Source organism: Cucurbita maxima, unplaced genomic scaffold (assembly GCF_002738345.1).
Source record: "Cucurbita maxima cultivar Rimu unplaced genomic scaffold, Cmax_1.0 Cma_Scf00021, whole genome shotgun sequence".
NCBI classification, from domain to species: domain Eukaryota; kingdom Viridiplantae; phylum Streptophyta; class Magnoliopsida; order Cucurbitales; family Cucurbitaceae; genus Cucurbita; species Cucurbita maxima.
This window is the reverse complement of record NW_019272037.1, coordinates 1583609-1610285: the sequence shown is the minus strand read 5'-3', so window position 1 is coordinate 1610285 and position 26677 is coordinate 1583609. Positions and strand designations below refer to the sequence as shown.

The window sequence follows — 26677 nt, the reverse complement described above, 5'->3', positions numbered from 1 at the left end:
TGCAGTCATGTAACATTAACGACATTGTTCTTTAAGCTCACATTATCTCCCAATTTGCATACCTTTTTCTTAATTTCATTTCATGCTACAGTGCTACCATGAATTGATTGATCAAATATTTCAGTCATTAATAGCTAGCAATCTATGCATATCATCATTCTTCTTTCAGTTTTGATGCTCATTTTTTTTTCATTTCAATTTGTTAAAGTATATCTATATATTAATGATTGTGTTTCTATGGACTTTTCTTTTGTATCTAGTGATTGATTCTTATTAAGAGTACATAAATGTATAAAAGAACCTTGAAAACCGTGAAAGATTAAATTATAATCAAATGTAACTCTCCAGAACTAAAACTACAAATAAATATTTGAATTTAAAAACCTTAATTTGTATGTATGCATATTTTTTTTGGGTACAAACAGATTCCAAATCTCTCTTCTAAACAAACATTAACCTACTCCCCCTAGCAATTACAGCTTCAAATTTAGATCGATGCCTTCCGCTTCCGCTTCGGCTTCGACTTCGAATGCCGAGCCGATCACAATTTCTTTGTTACCCTTTGACTTTGATTCATATAAGGAGGAGGAGGAGGAGTTAAATGTAACTTTGTTGTAATCTGAGGCACTTCCTCCTTCATCTCTATACTGTGAAGCCTCCATGGTTTCCTTCAAAATCATTTCTTCACATGTTAATTTCATAAAAATATCATCAAATTGGTCGTAGTATAAAGAAAATAAAATGAAAAGTTTCCTTATCATTATTTTGTAGCTATGAGTTGGGTGTTTGTTTTTGGTTGGATTTTAGACATTTTGGTGTTGGATTGGTTGGATTGATTGGATTTATTGAAATTTGGTTGCCTAATTAAGTTTAGGGTTTAATGGATGGAATTCAAAGCTTTCCCAAGGTGGCATTAATGAAATTAAAAAAAAAAAAAAAAGTCAAAATTATTTGTTATGAAGATGAACATGAACATGATGATGATGAAGATGAAGATGGATGGATGGATGTTTCTTACTTGGGGGTGATGGATATTGAATGCTGCTGCAACTTCATTTGGAGCTGATGAAGAAGATCCCAATGCCATCAAATGGCTGACTTCTCCTGCTAACTGGTACCTTTCACTTCTTTTGCTGCACCTCATTAACTCCCCTCCAAACCCCCTTTTTGTACCTCTTTACACAAAATCAACATCAAATTCAAAACAAATCATTTAGATATATAGTGTTAATTTTGATCATTTTTTCAAAATTTTCAATGACTGTTTGCAAAATATTTTTGGGTTCTAAACTAACATTTAAAGATTTAACAAAACAATAACTTTCTTCCATTATATTTTGGAAAAAAAGAAAAAGCAAAAAAGAGAGCAATATTTTGTAAAAATATTTGGTTTTTAATACTCTAGCTGTGTCTATGAACACTTTTATTAACCAAATCTACCAAAATTTTCATTAAAAACAAGACAAGACTAGAAGAAATTATATTTTGTTTCAAATTAAAATAATAAAGAAATGGAAAGAAAGAAGAGTACCTCGAGTTTGAATCGAGATTGAATGGAGAGCGATTCATGTCCATGGAAGAAGAGGACGACGATGAAGACGACGAAGAAGACTCTTTGGTGGCCATGTTTGTGAAAAATGGAGCTCTGCTCTCAGCATTTGGATCCCTATGGCCTTCATCCAAAAAGGGTCTCACCCTCTTTGCACTTACCATCTGTGAATTGTTATCATTATTATTGTTATTCCCTTTTTCTCACTTTAAATATTTTAAATATTCATGCATTTTCTTAATTAGCCTTGAACAAATCATATCAAATCTTCTTTCTAAAAAAATTAGAAAGATTGATATGTTAATTAGCCAATATAGTGTCATTATTCTCTTGTATCCTAATATAGGTGCCAAAATTATGTATTTAATAACAAAGATGTTTAGAGAAAAAATTTAACCATAAGCTTGGAGTTTTTAATTCTATGATTAGAAATAAAATAAATATTAAGAAAAAAAAAAAAAAAAAAGAGGTGAGAAGTAATTGCCTTTTGTTGTTCCTCCGGTGAGGTCCATGTGTGGTTGAATTGTGTTGATATTTGGCTTGAAGGGTGCTCTATTTGACGATAATATCTGGTCGCCGGCGATGTGGCAGATCCTGGAATGATATTCATCTGAAAAAAGTTGGGAACTTTTTGCATAAATTGAATATATTTATATGAAATAAAAAATAAAAATGAAAGCTTTATGAAGATTTTGAAATTTAAAGTTGCCTCACCATTAGATTGTGAGAGGAGGCAGAATATTGAAAAGTAGGGAAAAAATGTGGAGGCAAATTGATTTGGGCGTCGGATTTTCGGGTTGTTGGAAACAAGGGTTTTTCGGCGGCGGCGGCGGCGGCGGCGGGGGTTGGGGTTGGCAAGGCCGGGGGAATAAAATCAAGAGTTGGGAACAACGGAAGATTTGACCATGAAGCGTAATCGCGTGTGAGCGGTGGTGGAAGAAGTGGAGGAGGAGGCGGTGGCGGGGGAGGGCGGGGAGGGTTTAACGAGGAGGGAGTATTACTCGGAGAGTGTCGGCGGCGATGTTGGAAAAAAGATGGTGGAAGAGATGAAATGTCGGCTTGATCTTGGCCGCCGTTGCCGCCGCCGTTGCCGCCTTCTTGCTCCTTCAAAATCTTCTCAAGCTCTGCAACGCCAGGTCCTCTCCTGGGAATACGGTGTCGTTTGGGGTGGGTTTTCTTCATGGGCACAGAATTTCACATTCTTGGGTTGATTGGGCTGTAAAGAAACAGCAGAAAAAGAAAGGATCCAGATTAAAGAGAATAGGAAGAGAAGGAAATTAGGCGTTGCTTATATAATAAACAGGGAGAATCCATAAATGGTGGAAAAAGATTATGAAATCTTGGGAGAAGTAGAGGAAAAGAGCGAAAATGAATGAACAAGAATCTAGAATTTCCAAATAAACAGAGAGAAAAATCTGGAAAACGGGTAATCAAAATAAAAATAAAAAGGAATTGAATTGGCACCAAGATTCAGGGAAAAGGGATATCATTAGTGTTGGATGTTGGAGGGAGAGAATGTACGCAGGGAAGAGTTTCTCAAAGGCACGGAATTTGAGGCGTTTATTCACATCTTCTCCTTCCTCGGTTTTATCGCAACCTTTGTTTCTCTCTCTGCCTCTGCTTCTGCTTCTGCTTCTGCTTCTGCTTCTGCTTGGAGGGTTCGGTTCGGTTCAGTTCAGTTCAGTTCAGTTCCATTCCATTCCATTCAAAGACCAGAACAAGAAGCAGCAGAAGAAAGGGCCATTAATGGAGGAGGAGGAGGAGGAGGAGGAGGAGCTCACCCCACGCATCTGTTTCTTGCCCACTCTGACTTCAAATCTCAGAAAATCTTTGCCATTTTTATTCATACCTTTTCTACTGCTTTTTCAATCCCTCTCTCTTACTCTTATTGCATGGAATAGTTAAGGACTAGGTCTCTTCCTCCCTCCCCTTTTTTTGCTATTTCAATGTACTCATTTTTACCTGCCCACACACAACTTATTACACCCTTTTTTTCTTCTTCTTCTTCTCCATCTTAGATGATACATCTGAATGGGAGCAATTCTTAAGAAAAACTTAAAATAATATCACAATCATAAGAATTCGATGATTAAGCTTACTTTAAGCAATTCTATGACATGAAACTCATGTGGGTATGTGAGAATAATCTTAGCTCAAACAACCCGAGCATGGCTCAAACTAGACAAGTGAATATGGAGTTAATTGAGTGCTATTAAAGAATTTGAATTTAAGATTAATTATTTGTATTCAATGAAAAATTAGATTTGAAATAGAATTGAGAATGTTGAGAATTACGATGTTTTTATATATGGAAGTTCAGTGTTTTTTGAGGAAAATATATGGAAGTTATGAGGAGCTACTCTGTCCACCTCAATTAATACTCAACACCAACACTCACTCACAGGGTTTGTTTCATATATAGACAAATAAATATTCCTTTAACATAGAATGGTGATTACAGAATTCAAATAAAACTTCCACAATAATTAAATTTTAATATCATTCAAAACTTATTTAAATGTTATTCAAATTATTTTGGTTAAGATATTATTCCATTACGCTTGGATTGTTACCGTTTTTTAGATATGTTAGCATTGTTTTTCGAACGCATTAAAGCCATAAGCAACAAAAACACATTTGTTTGGGTTGCATGCGACGTTTTTACAAATTAAATTTATTTTCTTATCATTAAAAAGTTTTAACTAAATATATATTTTAGAATTTAATGGAGTCGTAAAACATTAAAAATGGAAGAAATTACGAGAGTTCGATCGTTGAGTTTATAAGTGAGAAATACCATCTTCATTCGTACTCGACCTGATATTGCAAACATAAATCAATGTCAGATTGGGTTAGGTGAGAAGGTGGGGGCTTCTCTCTCTCTGCTCTCTGCTCTCTGCTCTGTTCTTCTTCTTCGCACCAAAATGGCTTCACAGTTCACATGGCCTATCACAGACACCCAATCTTATCTAATCATCAACAGAATCACACCACACTACCAGCTTCTTTCAAAAATCGCCGAATCTTTTTTATTTTATTTTAAAATTTTAAAACCAAAAGGAGTAATTAATTAAATCTGATTTTCGTCTCAAAATCTTCATTTATTTTATATCATCACAGCTGGGTTTACTCTAACACATTGCATATTTTAATGTTTGTTGGTTTTGGAGAATCATACACAATCCATATTGTATGTTTTAATTTAATTTCTTAATGGGCCATCGGATTTCCTTCAATTTACTGCCAAATCAAAACATTGTATTATATTTAGATATTAAAAACTTGTAATATATGTTCAATTAAGCTGGGAATCGTGGAAGCATTAAACTGAAGTCTCGTAACACATAAAAAAATAAATAAATATCGAGTAGATGTCAATTATGCTCTTGAATTTTGAAATGTTTCGTTTAAAAGAGGGGCGGTTTGAGTTCATGATCCAATAACGGGGAAGGCGGGATGCAATCGATATAAGCTGATGATTTGTAGAAGTAAAAATAGCAGCGCTGTAGCAATTGGTTCAGTGCACAATGAAGCAGTCGACAGTCTGTGGATCCAAAATAAATACTGAAACTCCGAGTTGGATATCATTTAATTAAATTAAATAACCAAAATTAACATCGTCTGGTCCCGTAGCTCAGTTGGTTAGAGCGCTGGTCTTATGAGCCGGAGGTCGCGAGTTCGAGCCTCGCCGGGACCAGGACTTACAATATATGGAAAATAGAGGGGGGTGAATAAAAGGGCCCTTTATTATTTTTTTTTTTTTATATTGTGTAGTAAGAGAGAACTCAATAATTGAGAGGGTTGATTTCCAGAAAAGAAAGCCAGAATGAAGAGTGTGAGGGAGTTTCAGACTGTTTTTATTTATGCACACATAATAACAAATAAAGATGTTGAAGAATAAGGTGAGCATATTAAGAAACTCACAGCTTTGTAACAAAAAGCTGCTGCCTTCTATCCCCACTATCATCATCATCATCATCATGCACACATATAACCCATATTCGTACCAATAACAAAAGCAATATCTATTTGATGATTGATAGTCAAGGCATATTTTCGAAAGCATTGATCTAAAAACAATTATTCCATGGACACAAATTGCTTGATCAAGATGAAGATGATGAATGTTAGGAAAATACATTTTGGATTAATGAACTGAAATTTTTATCTCCCTCAACGAAAACAGTTAGTAAAAAATATGTTAAGAAATTGAGTGTTGGTTGCAAAACATGAGAAAGCAAATCCAAAAAGAAAAAGAATTAACAAAAGGGCTATTGGTTCTGATGCAATAACACCGTCAGAAGCTACCTCTGTGACTTGACTTCAATGATCCGGCGGCGCGTGAAATTCTGAGAATCCATCTGAAACAGATGTTTCAACAAAACCTAATCATTGCATGTCAATTCATAAGCAAACCGAATTTCTGGAGAACGAAACGTAATGATTGGACAGAAAATAAATATGAGATTAAATCACTTTTTTTTAAAACTGAATTTGAATTTAAACTATTTCTAAATTACGACGGTCGCCAAATTCACCTTTGAAAATCATCCGGCGGCTGCTATTCCCACATCGGAAAGGATGGTAACCCACTTGTTGCATTGCTCTGACTTAAACACGGTGGCTGCATGCCGGAGAATTCCGCCGGCGTGACATTCATTATCATTGGACTCAAAACAGAGAGGTTGCCCTGTTACAGAATCACACAACTTCATTTCTGGCAACTTTAACTGAAAACAAATTTTCCAAAAAACAAAAGCAAAAATCGAACATTTCGGAAGAAATTTTCAAGTGGGTAAGCCAGGAATTGGGAAGAAGAAGACGACGATGGAACGGAAGAAGCCATAGAAGGGAAGCTACGCTTGCCGTCCTCTGTTTCTAATGGTCGAGAGAGGGCATCAATGGCGGATTTGGCATTCTGAAGAAGCCAGTCGATGGCTTCAGTTGGTCGGTTATAGCCAAGGCGATCCTGAATGTCGTAGAATTGAATGGCGGTCGGAGCCGACAGCCGGAGCCTCCTTGCTCGGAGGCCTTTTGAAGTGTAAACCTTGCCACTGCCGGCGCTCGAACGCAAGCGACGTTCTTCCATTTTTTTGAGGGAGGAAATTAAAATATCTTAATTAATCGAATTAAATTTAAACTAAATATGCTTTTAGAAAGGTTAATAAATACTTTTTCTTCCATTTTTTTGAAAAAGTTAAATTTGGTATTTGGTATTTAAAAACAAAATCAAATTAGAAAAATCCCCAATTGGTCGCATGAAATTTCCAACCATATAAAGAAAGGAAACGGGAAAAGAAACGGCAGCCTGATTCTCCATGTCCATGGCCGCCAAAAGCTCTGGAGAAGACGTTCTCCAGAGACTGCAGGCTTTGGCAGAACATTTCCGCACAGGTAATTCTTCTCAGTCTCCGACGTTGCCGCCACCAGATCCGGCGGCAACCCAACTCACCAACCGTGCTGCTGTTCTCATCTGCCTCTTCCTAAGCGACATTGGCGAACTCCGCGTGATTCTCACCAAGCGAGCCTCTACGCTTTCTTCCCACTCCGGTCAGTCTCGCTCCGAAACCCTAATTCATCTTTCTGAAATTGAAATTGCTTTAAAGAACAATAGAATAGGAGAAGGATTAGATGATTGATATTGGGATGCAGGGGAAGTCGCGCTCCCCGGCGGAAAAAGGGATCTGAGTGATGCCGATGATGTTGCGACGGCATTGAGAGAGGCAGAGGAGGAAATTGGCTTAGCCCCTTCTCTTGTTAACGTCGTCGCTGTTCTCGAACCATATGTTAATAAGGTTCATATATACCTTTTTGTTTTTACTTTTGAGCTTAGATTATGTTTGTCCATGAACCATATTCATTGCACAATCCATACTTCGTTTTTGTTTATACTTTTAACCCTTTTTCTTTTATAATTTTTCTTATTTCGCCTGATCATAACATCAAAACTGTACCTCTCTCCAGTTTATTGCTAGAATCACTTTCCCTTCCAGTTTCCATTTAACATTGTACATTTTGATTAGATAAAACATTTGGTTGAGGGAAGACCATTTGATTGAAGGTGTAGGCGTTCTATTGATTCTGCAAGAGTATAATTTTTATGTCACATTTTGAATTTTTTGCTGCTAATTCTGACCCTTTCTGCCTGTCTTTTATCTCTTGTTACTTCTGCATTTTACATGTTTGTTGAGTATGGTTACGAGTGAGTCCCACGTTGATTAATTTAGAGAATGATCGTAGGTTCATAAATAAGGAATACATATCCATTGGTAGGGGCCTTTTGGAAAAGTCCAAAGCAAAGCCATGAGAGCTTATGTTCAAAGTGGACAATACCATACCATTGTGGAGCTTCGTAATTCCTAACGATGTATGTTCTGTCTGAGCAGAAGGGTATGACTGTCGTTCCTGTACTTGGGCTGTTATCTAGGAAGGAAGCATTCAAACCCACTCCAAGTGCTGCTGAAGTAGATGCAATATTTGATGCTCCCTTGGAAATGTTCCTCAAGGTTTATCATACTTGTTTGATCTTAACTTTGATTAGACTAATTGGTTGGTGACTTATTGAAGTTGGCGCAGGATGAGAAGAGAAGAGCAGTGGAGAAGGAATGGATGGGATATAATTATCTGTTACACTTTTTTGACTATGAATATGAGAATGAAAAGTATGTGATATGGGCTCTCACTGCTGGGATCTTGATCAAGGCAGCTTCCTTGGTGTTCCAGCGCCCACCTGCCTTTCTGGAGCGGCCACCCAGATTCTGGATTGCTTCTGCTAATGGCAGCCAAACTTGAGATTCTCAGAAGTGAAGGTATTTAGTGGACAATCTCGTGGTGTATTGTCGCAACATTAGATGTTTGTCATTTTGTAGGGAGGAGTAAATATTATACTAAGAGTGTCTAACTATGAATGCATCTTCTATTGTTCCAATTACAACTGAGCTCTTGGTAACTTTTGGAGTTACAATGTATTTCAGTTATGTTAACACTGAGCTGTTGGTTGTCCCAGTATTTTGGATAAATTATTGAATTGGGCCACCCCACACACTGATAACTTTTGGATTTAGATTGAAAAAAAATCATATTTCCTTAGTATCAACTCTAGACACAAATTAGAATTAGAAGTACATGTTCATCGTTCCCGTATCTTTCTTCTTAGTATTAAGACATTTATCTGTTCCCGTGGTTCCTGACAAAGGTCTTCTGCAATAGCCCATGTTCATCGTTAGTCGATATTGAGAAGTTTTTACATCCTTATAAAAAATGTTTCGCGATTACGTGGAACTGCCTTGTGTCCACCCCTTTTTGGGGCTGACACATCGTTGACTCTGATATCATTTGTAACAGCCCAAGTTCACTAGTGACCGATATTGTTTTTTTGAGCTTTTCTTTTCGGGTGACTCCACAAGGTTTTTAAAATGTGTTTGCTAGAGAGAGATTTTCACACCCTTACAAAGAATGATTCGTTCTCATCCTCAACGAGGGTGGGATCTCACACCCTCCTTTTTCTTCTTCAGACTTGCAAACAGAGAGCTTATGGGACGCTAACTTCTTCCTTCGCTATCTCTTCAAATAATTTATTTATCCAAAAGTAGACCCTCGTGAATGGGTGATATACTGTTTCTAAAGTGATTATCCATAACCAAATGTTAATCGAGTAAAAGTAATTCATCCATATCCATATGCCCAAACTGAATGCGAATAAGACAATTTATTTAATGAGACGGCGAGTAAGTTGCGGTGGAAACAGCCGACAAAACCGCCATTCAGTACTTAAAAACAAAATTGGAGAACAGAGAAGAGATACAATGGAATCCACTTCGACCAAGGAAGCCCCCTCACCCTCCCTCCACCAACCTTATCCTACATCCACCACCGTTTTCGCCTTCACAGTAAAATATATATTTTAAATTATTTTATAATAGTAAATAATGTTAAAGCTGCTTTTAAAATTGTGTGTACATATTTTTTAACACCATACCTACTGTGTAAACTTATTGATAAAACTTTTTAATTATTTTTTAAATGGTTAAAAGTTTCCATGTATTTTTAAATATAATAATAATGATTTTTGTTATAAAAATAAGAAATAAATAAAAAAAAACCCCAAACAATAGTATAAAAGGGAGAAGCGAAACCCTGAAAACGTTACCTCTTCTCTCAACACTCCTCTTTCGATTACATCCCCATTTTGTAAAGAAGAAAAACAAACATGGCCCATCTGGGATTCTGCGTTTTGATCTTCATCCTACTCGTTTCACCTTCAACACTCCAAGCTCGTCACTTGATTGGTCCAAAGAACTCAAACTTCATAATCCCAATATCGCCCGTCACCAGAATCGCCAGATTCTTCGCCATTCCGATCAACCCGAGTCAGAGCCCAACGAAATCAAACCCAGCACTGACCCGAATGGCCACCGAAATCTCTCGACTGGGGAATGAACACGCCAAGAAATTTGGCTACAAACCCACCCGCCTCAGCCCCGGAGGCCCCGACCCCCACCATCATTAGCAACCATCCGACTAAGGGGTGTGTTTTTCTTACTGATCTCTGAAGCTCATAGAACAAACACCCCCACGTTGAAGACGGCCCCAAAACACTTCATTTCGCATAACAAAAGAATTGGGCATTTCCAGCTTGATTTGATCGAAGAAACAGCGAAATGCCAATTCCCAATCATCAATACATGCTCTCCACTGAGAGCCACCTCTGGATTATGGGTTTTTTCTGGTTGCCCCAATACAACAACATCATATCTCAAGGAAACCAGCTGATCCACCTTTGATTTTGAATCATCCCCATCAATAAAATCTCTCTCTCCTCTGTTTTTTCATCTCTAAATTTCTATATTGCGTGGCTTACATTCAAACTCTTAGAAATGCAAAACAGAGAACGCCACGGATTAACTCAGATAAACAGCACTCGATAGTAGAATGAAATTAATTAATATCTTATTTGGAAGTGGGGTTGCCTTTTTATACACTAATCGCCTTAATTATCTGAGATTTGTATATCTGATTAACGCACATAATCCAACCAACAATATTCCTTCCTTTTCACTTTATTGCCTACTTTTTCTCCATTTTCTATTTAAATAATCAATTTATATCAAACACATGAGATTAATGACATCAATAATTCAATGACGAAAACATACGTAACAACATTTCTTCACATTTTTAGTAAAATGATGAATATTGTAAATTTAGTGAGGTGGCTGCATAACTTATATAGTGACAACATAGTGCGAACTCATTAAAAAAATATCAAATTTTATCATATTTGATCAATTCAAATATCCACTAAAAACAATAATTTAAACTATCAAAATTAATTTCTTTTAGCATAAATATTCTTTAATGAACTAATTACAGAGCTAATTAGAGATGTTTTCTGTGAATTAATTAATAATTAAACTACTTTTGTACTAATCTCATTTTATTTATTTAAGTTTTAAGATATATTAAAAGGCATTTATGTTAACCGCCGGCCGCCCAGTTTATTTACAAAAAAACCGACCGACCGACCAATCGCTCATGGGCTGCCAAAATAAATATATATAAGTTGACGAATGAAGCTCTCCAATTTTTGTATTTTATTTATTTCAATCGTCAAATGTCTTGCCTTTTTCAAAACTTTATCTAATTTTGTTTTTCAAAATTAGTTTTCAAAAAATGAAGTGGAGGATACATTAAATTTTAATTTTAAGTTAGTTGGGTTGGTGAAGGACGAAAATAAATATTTACAAAAAAAATTATGCAGTCTAATCTTTTTGTTTTGGTTGACATTAAATAGTGTTTCAAAAAAGGAAAAAAAACGAAAAAGAAAGGAGGAAATTGTTAGCCTAAAACAGAAAAATGGGTTTAAATTAAAAGTGGGTGCTATTATAATACAAAATGATTTGTTATCATATTTAAAAAGTTTTAGTTTATATTATCTACATGAATTTTCAATATTTAATTTTTTTTTTTTTCAATTCCAACCATCCTTTTAAGTGATTTTGAGATCCTATGAGCATATGAATGAACTGAGACCACATCTAAATAAGAGCGATCATAGTGATAAGATTACTAAAAAAGACTTACAAAGAATTGAAAGTTAATTGTATATACTAATAAGGTGCACATTTCTTTTTGATGGCTCAATCATAAAATTCATGGTTAAGCATGCTCTACTTAAAGCAATTTTATGTTGGGTGATTTCCTAAAAAATTTCTAGGATGCATGTGAGAGTGAGAACAAAACATACTGGAATGACACATGTTGGTGGATAATCTCCCTTCTAAAGCAATGAGTAGATAACATGACCCTGTAGTTGAAGATAAGAGAAATGTCTTGGCCATAAATTAAAATAACAAAAGGAGTACACTAAACTAAAGTTTGATAAAAGATCATATATATTTTTTTTTAGAATATTATCGTTTTTATTTGGTAATGAGTAGCATGTTTCAAAATCATTTTGATTTTTGTAATCAATTAATCTGTTTTGTTCATATGAATAACATTGTTTAAAATCTTTATTTTTGACCATACGATCTTTCTTTACTCTATTTCGCCATTTTTGTGGGAGTTTAGGAATAACCAATTCATGGGGGGTTGGAGTATCACAGGAGGGACTATAACGAATTCGGGTATTTGGAGTTACGAAGGTGTGGCCGGAGCACATATTGTGTTTTCTGGATTGTGCTTCTTAGCAGCTATCTGGCATTGGGTGTATTGGGATCTAGAAATATTTTGTGATGAACGTACAGGAAAACCTTCTTTGGATTTGCCGAAGATTTTTGGAATTCATTTATTTCTCTCAGGGTTGGGTTGCTTTGGTTTTGGTGCATTTCATGTAACCGGATTGTATGGTCCGGGAATATGGGTATCCGATCCTTATGGATTAACCGGAAGGGTACAAGCTGTAAATCCTGCGTGGGGTGTCGAAGGGTTTGATCCTTTTGTTCCGGGCGGAATAGCCTCTCATCATATTGCAGCAGGTACATTGGGCATATTAGCGGGCCTATTCCATCTTAGTGTTCGTCCGCCCCAACGTCTATACAAAGGATTACGTATGGGAANGGGGGGTTGGAGTATCACAGGAGGGACTATAACGAATTCGGGTATTTGGAGTTACGAAGGTGTGGCCGGAGCACATATTGTGTTTTCTGGATTGTGCTTCTTAGCAGCTATCTGGCATTGGGTGTATTGGGATCTAGAAATATTTTGTGATGAACGTACAGGAAAACCTTCTTTGAATTTGCCGAAGATTTTTGGAATTCATTTATTTCTCTCAGGGTTGGGTTGCTTTGGTTTTGGTGCATTTCATGTAACCGGATTGTATGGTCCGAGAATATGGGTATCCGATCTTTATGGATTAACCGAAAGGGTACAAGCTGTAAATCCTGCGTGGGGTGTCGAAGGACATCACAACTGAACTTAGCAAAAGAGACATTCATGTTTCAATTTGGTAAATCAAATCCATGATAAGCTTTAGCGTTAACTTGGGTATGAAACTAAAATCTTGAATATTAGATTAAAAATTAAGCTTCATATTATTCACAATATCTAATTAAGTTAATTATAAGAATGAAAATGTAGACATGTTTTAATCTTTAACATTGTAATAAAAAGTAGATAGAATAATAAAGCAATGGTAAAATCTGGACATCCATTAACAAAAAAATAACATTATCAACTCCATTTTTAGGATCGAAAGCAACACAATTTTAGAATATTGCATGCAACGCCCGCAGCTTCTAACTCTCTCAACACATGTGCTTATCCATTTTATACCTAAAAACTTTAAATTTAATTCATATGTCACAGACATTAGATCTTATCCAACTAATTCTTACTTAAAAAAAAAACCACCCCATTAAATCAAAGATTAAACTAGCAAAATCCCACCTAGCTTTATTATCCAACTTTGGTAACCATCTTTATAATTATTTATTACTTTGTGACAACGAATCGTGATGAAAAGTTTAAAACTTATCCAAAACAAAATGAACAAAACATGTCTTTAACTCATTGAGATGGTGTATTCATACTCCCTCCCTCGTTAGATCCTTTGTCTTTTCCCATGCATCAGCCCCACTCATTGTATCAAACCCCAAACTACTTCAAGTTATGCGTCACATTTTGGATTTTTTCATCCCATTTCCATCCTTTTAATTCCATTCATATTTGACCATTAAGAAAGTTCTATACATCGGTGACAATATCTCATTTTTATTTTAAATTTATTCGTAAACATTCTAATACGTATCACTATGAGATTTCACATCAATTATAAAGAATAACGAAACATTTATTGTGTGAAAACTTTTTTTTTAATATAATTAAGAGAGACCCATCCAATGAATGGGAGGAGGTAAAGGCTATAAATAACAATGGGATGATGAGAGGGAAGTGAAAGAGGCAAATAGGATCAGAATCAGAAATGTGGAGGGCGTTGAAGTTGTTGGGGTTGTTGATTATTATGGTATGGGTTGTTTGTGGGAGGTGGCGGGTGGTTGAAGGGCGGCGTTTGGGTAAAGATGTAATCCAGAAAAGAAGCGTGAGGGAAATGGTGGAGGCCTTGAATGAAGCTGCCAAAGAAGTTGGAAATGAGCGCCGGCCAGCGAGATCGAGCCCCGGGGGTCCTGACCAGCACCATCATTAGATTCTTTACAACATCCTCAACCATATTTCACCTTAAATTTGAAGCTGCGTTGTTGACTGTTTTGTTTTGTCTTTTGTTTTCTCCGCTGTTTCCTCCTCCTCCTCCGCCTCACATGTTGTCGCTTAATAATAAACGATGTAGCTTTTCATTGATGCTTCAACTGCCAAACTTCATTATTGAATCAGTCAACTAAGAGACAAAACACCAATGTTTAGCCCATTTTTATAAATATAACTATTTTACAAAACATATTGGAGTAGATTAGACATCGATCATCATATTTTGATGCTTTATTTATCAAACTATATGGTCGAATTGATATCTATATGATAAACTAAGAAAACCCTCCTTCAAATATCTCAAAGTTGTCAACGATCATATTTTTCGTACTATGTGACGTCATGTTCTTATATGCTCATGACAAGTTGAACAATTCAAGTCCCATTTACATTTTTTGCTTGATTTTACGATTTTATCAAACCTTCGGCAAGGTTGTCCTTCACCGACCGAGCTTGACTACTCATACATAAACTAAGCTTGCTTGGTCATATACGCCACCCGTGAATGTGTATTTGTTTATTGCAACTCTACCTAATTTGTCTCTACTCTAAGTCAAGTCATCTAACTCGACTGACACCACATATACTCTAGGTCAAGTCCTTTGAATGGTTGAGGATTATTGGGAGTGAGTCTCACATCTTAGGTTTCTGAGTGAGGAATACTATCTCCATTCGTATGAAGTGTTTTGGGGAAGTCCAAAGTAAAGCCATGAGAGCTTATACTTAAAGTGAACAATATAATATCACTGTGGAGAGTCGTAATTCCTAACATGAATACAACGTCTCATCTCGTCTTATCATCATGCTTCACATAGTCGACACTTGATTGATGATGTCATTCTTGTTTTGGTTATGAAAATGGAAAATGGAAAATGGATGAGGAGCATCAGAAAGTGCATAAGCCAGATTGCGGCCTGTAAAGAGGCATAGTCCACAAAAAAGGTGTATCAACTTTGAGCAAAAGCGAAAGGCTTTGGCGTCGACATGTCGTTTCCCACTCCTTAGAAATCAAAGCCTGTGGATTTGCTATAGCTGACGAGACACTGCACCTTACCCCAGATTTTACTGCCTCTCGTATCATAATACTTCCAATTTTTCTTTGCTGTTTAAAAGCAAAAAAGGAATTCCGGCATTTGTTTCATTCGGAAAATATTATTTTTAACCTCCAATTAAATTTTAAAAAATTTATTTAATTGCTGATTGGATGGAAACGTGTTCTACTGCTCCACTTTGCTGCAGGATTCAACGTGGAAGCTGAGAGATTAACTCAGATTCTGTCGAGCTCACGAACCAAAAGCTGTGGGATGTTCTACTGCAGACTGCCGAGTAATAAACCGTTTGGTAGCAGTCGAGAAGACTACGATTTGTTAGACGCGTTTTAAAATTTTGAAACAAACTCTAAAATAAGAAGTCTAAAGATGACAATTTCTGTTACTAGTGGCTTTGAACGGTTACAAATGGTATAGAGTTGGACACCGGACGATATGCCAATAAAGAGGCTAAGCCTCGAAGGAGTGGACACGAGGCAATGTATTAGTAAGGGCGCTGGGCTCCGAAGAGAGTGGATTGGGTGTCCCACATTGATTGGAAAAGAGAACGAGTGTCAGCAAGAACGCTGGCCTCAAAGGGAAAAGATTCCGTACGAATATAAACAATGTTTCGTTCCTCTCTTCAACCAATGTGAGATCTACTAGTATGGGTTGTTACAAGCTGTGGACATGATTTGTTGCAGAATATATATGTAATGGTCAAGATCCACCGCTAGCCGATATTGTCTTCTTTGAGGTTCTCTTTCGAGCTCCCCTCAAGGCTTTAAAACACGTGTGCTAGAGGAAGATTTCCACACCCTTATAAACGGTGTTTTATTCTCCTCCCCAACCAAACACCATTTGCAAGAGTATGGAAAATTTTGATTAGTAGACGTGTTTTAAAGAGTCGAGGGAAAGTCTAAAGAGAATAATATCTACTAGCGGTGAATTTGGGCGGTTAGAGTAAACGATTTCTCCTCTGAATTCCAGTGGTTCTATGACTACTTTGTTCAAAACCAAACATTAAACCTCGCCTTGAAATTATAGGATGTCACAGCCCGGCATCAAGAAAGAAATTATTAATGGTGAGACATTTTTAGTACAAAGATTTATTTTGTTTCTTTTGGCTATGATAATTTTTTCAGTGTACTTCAATCAAACGTCGAAACCAATAGAATGCACGTAGATGAATAAATTTGACACTAGTGAATTCAAGTAAATGCAAATCAGCGAAGAAGATTAGAACAAAGTGTAATGCAAACAAGACTGGTGGTTGCAGAGATAAGTTTAGGAAAGCTAATTCATTTGACAAGTAGATCACTATGAAATGAAGGTGTAGAGGCAAATGGGTAGAAGCTAAATTGAATAAACCAGAAGTTGATTCCTAAAATTCTATGTTTGTAATCACAACAGGCACAAATAATCCACCCTTTTACACTATCTTATCCATTCATCTGCTCCTATTCTGTGTACCATCCCTGTTACCTGTTCCTTATTTTGTGTTGTTGAAAAATGAGAGAAGTAAGTTGATTTGAGGTTCACATGGTTAAGAGAGCCGCGTACATGAGCTGGTTCCATGTATCAGGCAATCCAGGAAGGCACCAGTGGCTGCAATCCGTCCCAGAGATCTCGCCGCTATAACCAGCAGGATGAGCGTCTTTCCTCAGCTGAGACAGAGTGGTGATATCCAGTAAGTAAACCGGCACTTTTATCCTACTCAACACTCTATTTACAACATCCACAGCTGGTGGCGCGCCCCCCGGATACATCGATCCCGTTAACGGCTCACTCTCTCCATTACAGTTCTTTTTGGGCTCATTCCATTCCTTCCCCCTGATTCAATGATTTTCAACATTAACAACAAACCAAAATGGAAGAACCATCGATTGAAGGTTAAATTTGACACTTACAAATAGTGGGTAGGCGAGATTCCTTGGAAGAACACCTTTGTTTTTGTAGGATCGACATTGAGGTCAACCCATCTGGCCCATGTCGTCAATCCCTTGTAAAATGCTACCAAACGGTCCATGTCTTGAGACAGTGTCGTCCCATCCTGTATCAAATCCCACCTGCAAAATTACACGACCTCTTCTTCATCCTTCTTGTAATCCCAGAAAACACTCATTTTTTTAATTTGAATTTAATCTTACGCCTGAGAGTTTCCTGTATGGGTCCACCAATGCCAGGAGTTGAAAACCAGAACGTCCATTCCTAGCCATGCCTTGCCGGCCTCGATGGAGTCTAGTTTCAGTACTCGCCCTACGTCCTCTTTCACTATGTCCACAAGATATGGCGTCCGATATAGGAGCAGTGTTACTCCATAATCCTGTCCCCACACAACGTTTTACATTATTCACATCAACTGACTTAATATATGTAATATCCACCAAAATGTTCAAAGTTCAAATTATTATGTATTGTTGTAACTTTAAAAGATCCAAAATAAACTATATAAGTACTTGAACCCAGACAAAAAATAAGATTAAAATCACATTTCCTTCTTGGATTTGAATACATCTTATTGTTATCAATCACGTAATATTGTCCACTTTGAGCATAAACTCTCGTGACTTTATTTTGCCCTTCACCAAAAGATCTCTTGCTAGAGATATATTTCTTACTTATAAACCCATGTGGGACTCACTTCCAATAATCCTCAACATTCATTTCTCGAACAAAGTATCCTATAAGTCTCCCCTTAATTGAGGCTCGACTCCTTTTTCGGGAGCCCTTGAACAAAGTACACCCTTTATTCGACACTTTAGTCACTTTTGACTACACCTTCAAGGCTCACAATTCTTTGTTAGATACTTGAGGATTCTATTGATATGATTAAGTTTAGGGCATGACTTTGATATCATATTAGTAATTACAGATCTCAATATGATATTGTCAATTTTGAGCATAAACTCTCAAGACTTTGATTTGGAATTCCCCTCGTAGTATTATTCACTTATAAACCAATTATAAACTCATACCAACGTAAGACTCACTCACAATAATCATCAACATTGGTTATATTTTTTTAATAAATTCATATTGAAATTTATGAAAGTATGCTAAAAATTAAATGAAAAAAATATTGAAAGGAAGCTAAATACTAAAAAATTATTAATTTTGAATTTATGTAATAATGGTTTATTTAGAAAAAGAACAAAATCGAGAGCGCGTATCGTCAGCGAGATTGGGCGAAGTTTGCCAATCACAGGCTGTCAGCAACGCAATACACGTGGCCACCGAAAATTGGAGGCTCATGTGGGGCCATTGGCGGTGGACCAATCAAATAATTCGGATAGAAAAAAGAGTTTGAGAGTACATTAAAATACTAACATATAATGTTCAATATCACAATAAAAATGATTTATTTAAATTAATAAAATTATTTCCCACCTTCAAAAATTTTAATTAAAAAATGAAAAGTAATTTGATTAATTTAGGGGAGATTATTAAAGACATTATGATGGTTGGACAAACATTGTGTGCAAAACCTGAAAGAAGACGGAGGAGATGGAGTCCCTCCGGAAGAAGGCGGTTTTGGCGTTAGGCGCCGCCGCTTGCAGCATACACGAAAGCGATTCCCACATATTCAGACTCAGTGAGTCTCCCACGAACATTATCTTCTTCCCACTCCATCTCTTCAGAACATCCACTCCGTCAAATCTGCAAATCCACAAACTCATCATTAATAAACAAACCGCATCATTAATAAAGATTACAGAGAGAGAGAGAGAGAGAGAGAGAGAGAGAGAGAGGACCTTGGAAGGGTACATGAGTCGGGTCGCCACGAGTATTTGAGGTAAAGAGTATCGGGTCTGCCATATTTTTGGCAATTAAACTCGGCGTCTATGAAAGGACAGGTGGAGGAATTGTAAAGAGGGAAAGAGGGGTCTACTACCCATCTTCCCTGAAACAGATTACACCCGCTCGCTTGCTTTCTTCCTTTTAATGTGTTGAATCCTGATGCGTTTGCTTGCTGCACTGACACAAACCCAGAAGCTTGAAGAACAAGAAGCAGACTTAAAATCACTCCCACCACTCCAAAACCCATTTCTTGGATTTTTGGCTCCAAAACGACTTCGATTGGGCTATGAATGTGAAGCTTTTAGTAGCCCTCAAGTGAGTTTATGTAAGGACATGGAAGCCGGAGAGAGAGAGAGAGTGAGGGACAGAGCTCTCAATCACATGATTTGGTAACGTGGGTTGGGAAAAATGATTGAAATAAAAATGGATTGAAAAAGAAAACAATTTAAAATTGGAACATTTTGCACAGCTCGTGAATTGGGAAGAAAAGCCGTAGGACTGCATGTCACGGGGCCGCATATTATTACACTACCCACCGATGCAAGTAATCGAAGACACATGGCTTTCACACGTCATATGTTGTTTCTTGTTTACCATTTAAAAAGTATATCTGCGTATTCATGTTTTTTTTTTTTTGTACCGTCAAAACTATATTTTGGTGTATATTTCATGGTTCAAAAAATTGTTTAATAGATGTACGTATACCAATTTGGAGCTCTAAAGTGAAATGAAAAGAAAGGAAGCAATTGCAATGAAAGTGGCTTTGACTATTTGGGAAAAGAAATGAATTGAACATATTTAATTAGAAAGAAAAAGATATAAAAGATGAAAGATTGAAGGGTTTGTATAATAGGGTAAAAGAAGGAAAACAAATTGAGGAGAGTGGGTCTAAAATGTGTTGGGCTTTTACCTTGGCCTTGGGGGGTGCAGTATGCAGGGAAAGTAGGATTTTGCAGGCTGTGCCTGTGGGTGTGGGGTCACCCTATCAAAGAGTCAACACCCCAACAAAGTAAAGGTAATGGTGGAGACCCACCTCCAATGACCAATTACCCATTCCCCCAAAAAAAAGATGGAGACGCACCGTTCCTGTTTGTGAGACTGTCCTAATCTCATTGGAACAGAGTATGTGTAATGCCACACCTAAGATAGAGACCAGAGGCTTTTAACCTTGAGTAAAGGCATGATCAAGTTGAATGATTTGGCTTAAGCGTACATGCAAGTTGGATGTGTCGCAAATGATTGAACACGCATGTATAGGCGATATGTGTGGACAAACAATCTTGAATTCCGCACAAGTTGTGTTCAGTGGGTGAAGACAAATTTTGCCTAAAGTTTGAGTCTGAGAAAGCCACAAAACCGGACAAAAAATGTATATGGAGCTTGAATTTTCCTTAAGATTAGTCGTGACCGTAACACAATGCGAATGTTCTACCATTTGAACTACATTCCGCATGAAATATTTTAGTCAATTTAAAATAATAAAAAAAAAATGGATTGGTTGTCAGTTGCTAAGTATGTTGTAAACTCTCCTCAGAAGATTTGAATTGGCGCGTCTCCTGTTCCACAGGAAACTTAAAAGTTTTCGAAAGCGCCAAAGGCTTCTAAAAATAAAAAAATGGAAACCCATGGTTTCCCCTGAAATCGGCGGTAAAAGTAAGGGATTGCTATTAGAAATGAACTTTCTTGGTCCACAATTGTCGGTATGAAGTAATAATTGAAGATTATTTGTGAGACTCTCAAGTGCTCCTCTTTGGATATGAATCCCTGTATTTCTTTTCAAGCAATTTTTGCTGAAGAAGAAACTTGGTTGGTCATGTTGATAGCTTTCATCCTATTCACTTTGAACAATGGGTTGTTCGAGTACCTAATATCTGGCCCAGTCGCTGCCATGATCTGGGGAGAATGTTGATGTAGTAACCATCCCTGGTGACTTGGCAATTGATATTGGCAGGAACGTCATTCATGGAAATGATTTGATGAAGAGTGCGAGGAAGGACATTGCCGTGGCTTACGAATGGACCTACAACAGAAAGGATCTAAAAGAAGGAAAACAAGTTGCTGTGGCTTATTTCATGTCTATCTCACTCTATTTTTTCTTCTGCTTTTTCATCGTGAGATCTCTATCTTTTTGGCGTAAATACAAGCATATGTTCATGGCTGTAGATATTAAAATTGTGCTTGATGGCTTATTCAAACAAACAATAATTGGTATCTCCATCAAGTAATGCTGTGTATCAAAATCTCTCAAATATTTTTCCGTTGCCATTGGCTTCTGCCTCCTTGGTTATGGTGGTATTTTGTAGCTAACTTCAAAATAGAGCGCTTGCCCCCATGAGCTTTTACAACAGATATCAATGACACGATAAACCCATTAAAAGCAATGTAGAAGGATGAATCATAACAAGAAAAAAATATAGATAGATAGAAGCATAATTAAACGAAGTTTCAGGCGACTAGGAAGGGTTTTTCCATGTCCCTGAACAATCTTATAAATCATAGTTTTAATATATTAATAGAGTGAACTACTTGGGTAGGAATCGATCAAACTTGTTTGTAAAGATCGCACCTTGTATTCTTCAAGGGCAAGTAAAAAGCCAGACGCTAAAAAGAGGGTCTGCTCCTGTAGTGCATTCCATAATGTTCATATGAAGAACATGCCAAATTATCCTTGCCATTGGATAATTGATATAAGGATATACGAGAGTTCAAACCTGAAACAATAATGGGTTGGTTGTAGCATAGTCAAGTGCGTTCGTACCCCTGCATCCCCTACGCAGTCATTTAAACCTGTTCTGTTATACGTGATCTTGTATATCTTGCAATCAACTTTACTAGAGTTTGGATCAAAGATTTTGGATCGAATACTACGCCAACTTTAGAATCCCGTACGGAATCAACAACAATCTGCAGAAATGACATTTTAATCATGCACCAAAATAGCACAATTACGGCAATTACTCATCATTAGTAGTAATAACTGCAATCCAACACTGAATAAAAAGCTTTGTCAAATCTGTGCCCTCAGAAGTCATAAGTCTGCTGGACACGTCAACAACAAGGATGCTTATTCCGATTGCAACCAAAAGCAAGTAATGATGATAATGATGATGATGATACTAAGTTACTAGCAACGGAAATGTACTCGAGCATACCACATCAAAGATTCCTTGTGCAGCCAAGGCTTGAGAATCTATTGGAATCTCACCATCTTTCGGCACCAAAATGGTATTGATGTACTGGTCCGCCTACATATGTAAGAGGTTGAAACAGAAACGTTTTCTTATGTGACCAAACAATGTATTTTCTGAAAGTGAAACTTAAAACTATCAAAACTTAAATAATACGACCGAGCAGAAATAGTTGTGACCAGATGATTACCGACGGCATGATTCATTCATTTAAATTTGTGCTTCGAAGAATGAACTTACAGTGTTATTTAAACAATTATGCTTCTCTCCATAAGTTCTATTTAAAGCATCTGAAATGGCAGTCGTAAAACAAGAAGCGGTGAAACCACTAGTCTCTCGATCATGTGTGCCATTCAATAGAAGCACCTGTCATTGGAATGATGCAAATCCATGCCACATGTTTTAATTGCACATTTAAGATTCAGTGCTAATTAATGGACGAACTAACCCAAAAGGGAAAAACTAAAAGCACAAGGGAATTTTTTTTTTTTTTTTTTTTAATTTATCATAAATAGGCAAATCTAGCAGATGACAGTGTGGAATTATCATTGTTCGGGTTTCAACAAATTTTACCTTCGGGCAGGACCGTGATGAAATGATTTCACCAATTCCAAGCAACACCTAAAATAATCCATAAATAGTGAAAAGTTTAGCATTAACTTTGGCTTCATATAACATCATGATTTGTAAACGCAAATAAAATGAAGATGGAGTAGCAGAAAATTAAAAATATAAATCCATCATATCAACGAAAGCTGTGTACCTATTTCTTTTTCTTTTTCTTTTTTTCCTTTTCCTTTTTATTTTCCTTTTTATTTTTTTTTTGAGCAAGATACAAAGTTGTGTACCTAGTAAATTGAAGTAATCAAAATCTATTAATAGAATGCTCATAATTTCTGAAGACTTTTACCAGTGATGGGCATATGGAAGTGAACAGGGATCCCATAGCATAAACAATGCAGTCTACGTCATTCAACTGGTTGAGGACAACAGGATTTGGTGCGGGGAAAACCTAATTAATGAAAGTACTGCAATTACCATGAGTCATGGAAATCAGGTTTGAATAAGCATTTTAAAAGTAGCATTTTTGTTGCATATGGCATTGAAACAGGTAAACAAATATAAAAACAAAAGACAAAAAAATGAAGATGCTTCCATACAGTGCACATGATAGATAAGTGATAATACAACTTAAACAGAATTAGGAAAAAAAATTAAACAAAAACCATAATTCTCGGACAACACCCTCTGCATGATTGATACTAAAAGTTGCGTAGTAGAAGTAGGTAAGTATAGTGCACATTATAATCAAGTCATTTACCTCATGCAGCAAATTACAACCCTCACTTGACATGTAGAATACCCTCTTTATTCTTGTAGGAAGTGCTGGAGCCGAACTGTTCCCCTGCAAGATTTCCACATTTAAGTAAATAAGAAAACTTAGTAACCACCTCTACATTTATTTGTCTTACCACATGTACATGCATGTCCAACTACAACATCAAATCATCACAGTGAAAATCACGTATATTCAATAAGTTGGATAATCAACGTGGTGAAAACCAGTGCAATGAGTTAATATGTAAATTGTATGCGCCATTGGGCCAAATTGACCATCTACTGGTTTTGTCTTTTAGTTTATGAATCAACTGGAGCAATCCAAGTCAAGGTACAAAATTCTCAAAATAAATTGATTTCAAGTTTTCAACCAAGGCATTTGTCTAAGTAGGCAAGATCATTTCACATTCCCATGATCAACCCTCGACTGTTAATCAGTACTGCATCATTTCCATGATTTAAAGACCCAGATCACCAATATTAAAAGCATTTCCATGAAACACCACTGTAGTTTATTCATCAGCTGATCGGCCTTAGTAACCATAGTTACAGTAAACAAACATGGCAGAAAGAAATTATTCACTGTGAAATAAGAATAGGCCTCAAACAAACTGTACCTTATTAATAAGCTTTGAAGGTCCGGTCGTTGGATGAGAGATTTCATTTTGACCACGTATTATTGTCCCATCCTGAACGTAGATTGAACAAAGAAAATTAATTATAAAATAGATGGTTTTCACAGTTCAAATTCTTGAGCCCTGCTGAGAGAAGCATTGCAGAAACTTTACAGCTGTATCAGATTATTTATGAAAAAAGCAACTATATCAAGAAAATTTTAAAAGGTTGTCTTAAGAGTAGAAGAGAGAGTATGAAAAGGATTCACAGCAACTACGTTTCAGAAATGAAAGTATAAAGAGGAATTCTGCAAACTTCACTCCAAATACTGTGAAAAATGAAATGCCTCAACTTTCTTTCAGCTCTGAATAGAGAACTTGAATGCATTAGATAATCCTAATTACTATTAGCTCTTTCAGGCACTTATGCACATACTTACACTTTCTCATTGCTATTGGCGTGAATTATATAAACTTTTGAGCAATAATTGTCAAAGAAAGAGAACGTTGACAATCATACCCATAATTCACATCCTAATGTAAGCCTGTCATTAGTGGAAATCACTGGAAGAACAAGACTGTCCGACGGGATGTCTGAAACACGTGAAAACAGAAAAATTGCTGCATCTAGTGACTGGAAAAATATACGAGCGCCTGCAAAAAAGAAATTCCCAATGCTGCGAAAATCAAGGGAGTTAGTAAGTCATGATAATGCTAAAAACAATTAACCAATCAGTTGCAACTATTTGATATTGAGCAATGCCAACTTAAATACTTTTCTTTCCTTGAGTTCATACATCCGACAGAGCAAGGGGTAAACTATAACACATACCTTCCATTGCTGAAGCAAAATAACATTTCAGACCGTCGAAGAATCTGTAGTCAATCAATTTTATTACATTTCCTATGCAGCCTTCGCTAAAATATATATATATATATATATATGTATATAGATATGTATATAAAGGGTCTAACTTAATAGAGGCATTACAGTAACGTGGTTAGAGGCATAAAAATAGAGTGGGAGATTAGAAGAACCCAAAAAACCATTTAACCGATAATGAACTAGGAAGCAAAAATGCCGCCTACATTATACCTGGTTCTGAAAATAGGCTAGAAATGCTCGAATAGTTTCCCTGTAGGGCTTTGAGACACCGTCCCACAAAGAATTTTCTCCTTCCACGATATCATACCTGACAAATTTCCATAGTGCAATTTCTGTTACCAATTAGATCGTTTCCTGCTAAGTGCCATGAAACCTAGCAAATATAGAAGCAAGTTCGTGCCACAAAGAAACAGATAGGCAACCTAGGTGTGTGCTTTGCACCAAGCTTGCAGCCCCGTTTATTACTTTAGCTCTGACTTTCGTTTATGTAAATTGATAGCTACATTTAGAATTGCAAGTTCATTCCAATTGTTCTTACTCATGGCTAATTAATGCTAAAAGTTAAAACATCCTACATTTATCATTTTGGAGGGGGAAAAATACCTACAAGATTAAAGAAAGACAGATGGAGAAAATAATACCACTCCGATTTGGCCTGCTGCGCATCGAGTGGTAAACGATAACCTAACAATCTGCGCACCGCGAGTGCCTCGGCCGTACTCTGATCAGATAACCTCAAACATCTTGACCGTATATCTCCAACAGCCGGACCACCTAGCCCAAGATTCACTAAAAATTTGAATACGTAATTTACATAAAAGAGAATAAACATCAAGCAGACTCACCAAGCACGCGAACAATCTCAGCGGTGCTTCCTCCATCGTCGGAAACAGGAAGAACATGAGCTACACGGGTCGTAAAGTTTTTGAGCTCCTCGACTACGCCATTAAATGCAGTCCCACCTGTACCACATCAGAAAACTACTCGTTCAGAAGAGAAAACGAACCAAACATTATGAAATAGCCCCATTGGATCAGTTCCCGCAGGATTCGGGGATTAAAACCTGAGAAGACTAGAAGAGAGGGTTGGATGGGGTTATGATTTGGATCCGAGGAACCATTGCAATGGGAACGAGGAAGAGCCATGGAGAGAGACGTTCTGGAAGAAACATGGAGAGGAATTTTGGGGAGATTGAGGCACAGTGAGGGACCCAATCTTGTATCCGCCATATTCGCGCGCGTACTCTGCGGCCCTGGAACTCTTTGCCGATGCCTTTCTGTTAGGTATTTTATCAATTTTCTTTTCAGTTCAATTTCACTTATTTTTCGATTTTTTAGAAGTTAATAATAAATAGAAAAAAAAAAAATTCCTATCCATTTAGATTTAATATTTTTCAGAGTAATTTCGCTAATTAAAATAAGCTTTAAGTGGCATTAGATTTGTTGACATTAAATGAATTTTTTTATAAAAATATTGGTCTTCTTTAATGGTACACTCAATATTATACGATTGATTTTAGAAAATACAGAAGATAATCGTCTAAGTAAATTTATAACATTATTAAATAT

The 26677-nt window shown here is 36.7% G+C and overlaps 6 protein-coding genes and 1 non-coding gene across 9 annotated transcripts; 3 read left to right on the top strand and 4 right to left on the bottom strand.

Moving 5' to 3' along the window:
• Window positions 1–314: 314 nt before the first annotated feature.
• On the bottom strand, window positions 315–3198 carry LOC111495777 (trinucleotide repeat-containing gene 18 protein-like). 2 transcript variants are annotated; one of them, XM_023145958.1, is made up of 6 exons: window positions 3014–3198; window positions 2264–2765; window positions 2034–2159; window positions 1532–1713; window positions 1019–1175; window positions 315–668 (listed from the first exon to the last, which is right to left on the bottom strand). In XM_023145958.1, exons 2-6 carry the CDS (start codon window positions 2729–2731, stop codon window positions 474–476), a joined length of 1128 nt encoding a protein of 375 aa, XP_023001726.1. In that variant the 5' UTR covers window positions 2732–2765; window positions 3014–3198; the 3' UTR covers window positions 315–473. The 2 variants fall into 2 exon arrangements, with proteins under 2 accessions (XP_023001726.1, XP_023001727.1); XM_023145959.1 differs by having other exon boundaries at window positions 3096–3198.
• A 1974-nt stretch (window positions 3199–5172) lies between these two features.
• TRNAI-UAU lies at window positions 5173–5246 on the top strand. Its single transcript has one exon. It is a non-coding gene; the product is annotated as a tRNA-Ile (tRNA).
• Window positions 5247–5686: 440 nt separating this feature from the next.
• LOC111495803 (transcription factor PCF8-like) lies at window positions 5687–6638 on the bottom strand. The gene is made up of 3 exons (XM_023145992.1): window positions 6321–6638; window positions 6088–6239; window positions 5687–5934 (listed from the first exon to the last, which is right to left on the bottom strand). The coding sequence occupies exons 1-2, from the start codon at window positions 6636–6638 to the stop codon at window positions 6111–6113; spliced, it is 447 nt and encodes a 148-aa protein (XP_023001760.1). The 3' UTR covers window positions 5687–5934; window positions 6088–6110.
• A 219-nt stretch (window positions 6639–6857) lies between these two features.
• On the top strand, window positions 6858–8532 carry LOC111495791 (nudix hydrolase 11-like). Its single transcript, XM_023145981.1, has 4 exons — window positions 6858–7099; window positions 7202–7344; window positions 7936–8055; window positions 8126–8532. Exons 1-4 carry the CDS (start codon window positions 6868–6870, stop codon window positions 8339–8341), a joined length of 711 nt encoding a protein of 236 aa, XP_023001749.1. The 5' UTR covers window positions 6858–6867; the 3' UTR covers window positions 8342–8532.
• Window positions 8533–12134: 3602 nt separating this feature from the next.
• On the top strand, window positions 12135–12965 carry LOC111495713 (photosystem II CP47 reaction center protein-like). The gene has a single exon (XM_023145873.1). The coding sequence runs from the start codon at window positions 12135–12137 to the stop codon at window positions 12963–12965; it is 831 nt and encodes a 276-aa protein (XP_023001641.1).
• Window positions 12966–16534: 3569 nt separating this feature from the next.
• Window positions 16535–19495, bottom strand: LOC111495778 (protein trichome birefringence-like 37). Its single transcript, XM_023145960.1, has 5 exons — window positions 19038–19495; window positions 18771–18942; window positions 17433–17608; window positions 17193–17351; window positions 16535–17115 (listed from the first exon to the last, which is right to left on the bottom strand). The coding sequence occupies exons 1-5, from the start codon at window positions 19328–19330 to the stop codon at window positions 16821–16823; spliced, it is 1095 nt and encodes a 364-aa protein (XP_023001728.1). The 5' UTR covers window positions 19331–19495; the 3' UTR covers window positions 16535–16820.
• Window positions 19496–21476: 1981 nt separating this feature from the next.
• Window positions 21477–26393, bottom strand: LOC111495769 (uncharacterized protein YNL011C). Of its 2 annotated transcripts, XR_002720352.1 has the most exons (14): window positions 26173–26393; window positions 25955–26071; window positions 25751–25883; window positions 25320–25416; window positions 25056–25099; window positions 24744–24900; window positions 24227–24298; window positions 23593–23676; window positions 23182–23283; window positions 22845–22892; window positions 22512–22637; window positions 22236–22328; window positions 21795–21987; window positions 21477–21703 (listed from the first exon to the last, which is right to left on the bottom strand). XR_002720352.1 is itself a non-coding variant. In XM_023145949.1 (13 exons), the coding sequence occupies exons 1-13, from the start codon at window positions 26336–26338 to the stop codon at window positions 21865–21867; spliced, it is 1362 nt and encodes a 453-aa protein (XP_023001717.1). In that variant the 5' UTR covers window positions 26339–26393; the 3' UTR covers window positions 21477–21864. The 2 variants fall into 2 exon arrangements, 1 of the variants encoding a protein (XP_023001717.1); XM_023145949.1 differs by having other exon boundaries at window positions 21477–21987.
• Between the last annotated feature and the right edge of the window lie 284 nt (window positions 26394–26677).